Below are 4655 nucleotides of genomic sequence, written 5' to 3'. Positions count from 1 at the left end.
CATTGCATAATGTGATTTGTGGTACTCTACAAATGATAGCAGCCAGATAGCAGCCACAATAAAGTCTAGTTTACATTCTATTATAGCAGCTATAAATCAACTCGCATGGACTTCAGGACTGGACTACTTTCCTGGCTGTGCAGCAGCAATAACAGTAGAATAGCACAGCCCTGTTAATTCAGTTATAGTCAGATGATTAAAAAAAAAAAAAAAAAGAGATCAGGAACCAGTGAGAAGTTTATGGCGCACCACAACCGTAACAGGAAGGTACTGGTTTAACGCCTCTGCATCCCCTGAGACACTGGGTTCCCCTGACAGTCCCCTGGTGTGGCACAACTACCCCCCCAAAGGGCCACAGCTTCCCAAGAGCTGGCCCAGAAAACCTCTGCTGAAGGCATTTCAACTTACATGATTGTAACATTGGGGCTCAAATGAAGTAACTCAGTCCAATTAAATCATTAACTTGTACAATTTAGGATATCTCCTGACCTATTAAACTAGGCTAAACCAGGAGAAAACCCCACACCAAACACTGCCAGTTTGAACTGCTGATGTGAGATGCAGGTATCCAGCACCCCAGAAGTACAAACACACATGGCAAGCCTTATTAGTGATATAAAATTACAGTAAAAGTAACATCACCTGCACAAGAAAAGTCACAAAGCTGCCATCAAATAATTTATTTTATACTTTTCCATACCTTAATTTGTCTCTTTCTACTTGCAATCTTACACGCGCAGTGCCCTGTGCCCAGAGAAACACCTCAAGCAGAAGTACTCAAGCTAAGGACATCCCTGCACAGCGGGCAGAGACCACCGACATCCCCCGAGGCCTGTCGGTGTCTGTCCGTGTTGGTCAGTGACCAGCGAGGCCCCCCGGGAGCGGATGTGCAGATTACAACAGGTTATGGTGGTAACACCGGCTGGACCCCGTGCGACTGTAGCACATTAGGTATGCTTCTAGCTTACACACGTGCTCAGCTCTGATGTGAAGCTATAGGAATGGTGAAGTTCTATGTGGAGTTCTAGAAGGCATTTCTAAACCGTGTTTAAGAAAAGGCATTCATTTTTTCGGGTTTGTTTTTGTTTTGTAAATTCAGTCACAGGTCAGAAGCTTCCACATAACGTTAATGGATGGGATTAGAACCAATCTTTCTAAATCCAGCCTGGTAGGAAAAGAGAAACCCCATTCCAGGAAAGGTGGCTTAGAAGAAAACTGCTCATGTTTTACTCTAACACCTTGCTTGACAAGCTGTACTTGGTTTTTATCAGAGCAGATGACAGCAAGATTGCACGATGTTAAAGAATCACAGGTTGTTCACAAGTATTATATTGAAATATTGCTATATACATATTTGTAAATCCATTAATTTTAAATATGCTTAGAAATAGCCTGTAACAAGCAGCAACATTTATATCACTGCGGAGGTCTTTAAACCAAGTCACATTTTTAAAAAAAGTAGTGAGTCACAGAAGACATCATCAGATACTGATTTTAGTAGTTGTTTTGAAAATCGCTGCAGGCTTGGCATATGTTTTATTCAAAAACGTCGAAGAAGAATCAGAACCTTTCCACACTTAACTCTGCAAATCTGTGCAGGCTCTCTGTAGTAAGTTACTCGTACACAGCTGTTACCTCTTCGTTCTGACAGCTCCAACCAACCACCACTGGCAAGTGTATCACCCTTTCAAAGACAACCTGTTAAAACACGGCTTTTCCATTACTGCAAGTTGTAACGGAAGTTCGTGATCACGTCTGATCCTTCGCTGCTGACGTCAGACAACAGCAAGAACTTGCACCGACAGCAAAGGAATAAAGTTCACGCAGGTTCAAAAAAAGGGTTTCATTATAAATTTATTTCTTTAAACATTGGCCACTTTGAGATTCATGATACTACTTCAGGGAACATGAAAGAATAATAAAGAACTGAATTTTAGAAGGGAAACAATCAGGTAAATCAGGATTTGCTTTTCAAACGGTAAAAGGCCAAGCTCTAAGAGGCAACAAATTTTGGCATACAAGGACCAGTTATTTTCAAATCCAAAAGTTGGCTTAGTTTTTGAGTGGAAGCTGAGAGCTACCGTAGCTACCTTTCCATAATGCTGGACTCGGTCGTAACTTAAATGTACAGGAGAATAACGTGAAAAGATTTTTTTTTTATTAATTAAAAGTTAACAGCAACAGGCACATATTAAAATGACTATGGCAAAGCCTTTACAAATGGCTTTACGCTGAAGCTTTCTCCCAAAAATGGCTGTTGCAACAAACTGTAAACAGAATTAATAAACAGTCTTTTACAATAATAACAGGGAAATACAAATGAACTAAAAGAAAGCACCAGTTTCTCAAACTAGATTACAGTTGTGCTTACTGTACTTAAAACAATGTAAAACAAATTACAAAAATGGAATGTTTTAAGTTTAAAATTAGTCCTTTAATTTTGTCCTAAAAAACATTTTCTCCTTTTCCCATCAAAAACCCATTAGCGGGTAAGGTTTCAGTAGAGGGAGGAATACGTAAACAATGCACTTTTTTTTATTATTATTTTTCAAATCAAAAACAAATTTGGTCACTTAGCTTTGTGCATAGTTTAAGGCATCTGTAGCAATTTGTTACAGTTTCCTCCTCAATGTGGCTGTTCATGAAATTGTCACATTCTAAAAGAATAAATAAAATTAAAAAAAAGAAAAATAATAATCAAATGTTGCCGTTCAAAAACCCTTCCCAGTACCCTCCCGCCCTCCCCCGTCCCAAACATCCTCACACACCCACACATACACGCACGCTGCAGCGAAAGGGGCATTTGTACCCTTGTTCTGAAGGACACGCTTCCCATCCCACTTTATTTCAGATTGGCAAATACCCTGAGCTGATTATGGTGTTTAGACATTCCACCTTTTTCTTGCATGTGCAGTTCAAGTGTACAATAGTGAGAACAACATGCAATGTTCCCACTGCAGAATCGCAATGCAGTTTGGACGCTTCCCTCCCTCCCCCATCCCCCCCCCCCATCCCCTTCCCTTCCCAAATTCAGAAGTGTTTTCCACCATTAAAAATTTTGCATTCCCATACAGCACTGGAGTAAAGCTTGGCTGTGCTCTATGATGAATGCTCAGTTCCCAGTGCACAAACAAAATTATGGCAAACGGGAGGCTTTTCTGGCATCCAAAGAAACAAGAGATGCAGTCTAAGATTTGATCTTTTTCTTTAAAAAAAAAAAAAAAAAGGCAAAAAAACCCCAAACCCAAGTTAGTGGTTCCTTCACAGCCATGCGCAAAGGTTAAGTCTAGAACCAATAGTTTCAGAGTACATTTGTAAACATCAAGTCTTGCCAGAGGCAGCAGAGGATGGGCACTTCACATTTCCGTATTAAAACAGGGACTGAGTGGAAGGTATGCTTTGAACACGTTTACGCAAGTCTTGCTAAATTCCAAGAAAGTGGAACGATCCATCTCGAGTCTTAAGATTTGAAGACCGTATTCCAAATTTCACCAAAAAAAACCCCCAAAACTGTGTGGCACAATGAAGCTTTCGTACTGTTCCTTCAAGGCTCAGTCACTGCTGTGCTTTGCATATTCAAGGTTCCGAACAAAAACCAGCTGAGGCGTATGCATATTGCTCTATGTTCAGATCTTGCGGTTTAAAAAAATTCTGGTTCAAATGGTCTGTGTCAAAGGAAAACTTGGAAATAAATAATGCTGGCATCATTTTACCATTTTACCAAAACCTTGGGCTGGCAAGTATCTCCTTTAATCCAACCGTGCAGATACCAAGAGAAGAGGCAGTTTTGTCATGAAGATTGAGGTCAGGACAATCGAGGTTCCTGAGGTAATATGTCTGAGTCCATTTCCTCAAAAGCAGGGTCAACATCATCACCGCTGCCAGACTGTTCCCTCTGCACGCCCTTCCAGCTAGCCTTGTTCAGTCCCAGGTGGCCAAGCATCGTCTGCGACAGCCTGGTGTTCGAAAACCGGGCCCATTCCCCAAACAGTGGCTCCACTAAGTAGGTCATAAAACCTTTGAAAACAAGCACACACACACACATCCAAGTGAAAAAAACAGGGAAAAAGAAAAAAAAAGCATTCACTGAAACTAAATATTTTAAATAAAATTTAGTAGCAAAAAAATAAACAATGCACCAGACTATACTTCTCCAGCATGTATTCAAAATTCATCTCAATATTTAGGGCATCTTTACAAAATAATATCTCAAAATGTAAATGATTTTACTGGTCAGTCAAAAGAACAGCATTATATGGGATTACAAATTAAATTCTTTCACAACAATGACCAAATAAAGAAAAATATTGGGGGGCGGAAGAATCTAAACAACAGCATCTGAGTCACACAAGCTACTTTAGAAAACCTAAAAAACTTTCAGAAAACCTTTTCTAAAAGACATTTTATAACAAATTACCCCATAGACAGTCTGAATGATATTACATGGGGGAAAACCCATTCTTTTCACAATATCAAACTTATTAAAAATACAAATCAGACAAATTTTTAAACAGGCCACAGAACATCAGCATACATGTATATACATTTGTGTGTATGCACATATGCGTTTATTTATGGTGTCTATTTCCATGAACCAAAAATTCAATGGTAAGAATACCAAAACTGAATCTGTCAATTACAGAACTGTCTGATTT

At 39.5% G+C, this 4655-nt stretch overlaps 1 protein-coding gene across 6 annotated transcripts in view; it reads right to left on the bottom strand.

The window, feature by feature from the left end:
- Positions 1 to 2752: 2752 nt before the first annotated feature.
- PDE7A (phosphodiesterase 7A) overlaps positions 2753 to 4655 on the bottom strand; it is an 80010-nt gene continuing 78107 nt past the window's right edge. For all 6 annotated transcript variants that reach the window (XM_054817979.1, XM_054817982.1, XM_054817981.1 and 3 more), the window contains one exon: positions 2753 to 4017. In XM_054817979.1, the coding sequence (XP_054673954.1) occupies positions 3806 to 4017 (212 nt within the window). In that variant the 3' untranslated portion in view covers positions 2753 to 3805. The remainder of the gene's footprint in view (positions 4018 to 4655) is intronic.

Source organism: Grus americana, chromosome 2 (genome assembly GCF_028858705.1).
Source record: "Grus americana isolate bGruAme1 chromosome 2, bGruAme1.mat, whole genome shotgun sequence".
NCBI classification, from domain to species: domain Eukaryota; kingdom Metazoa; phylum Chordata; class Aves; order Gruiformes; family Gruidae; genus Grus; species Grus americana.
The sequence above is the reverse complement of the archived record's forward strand: the minus strand, read 5'-3'. Positions and strand labels throughout refer to the sequence as shown.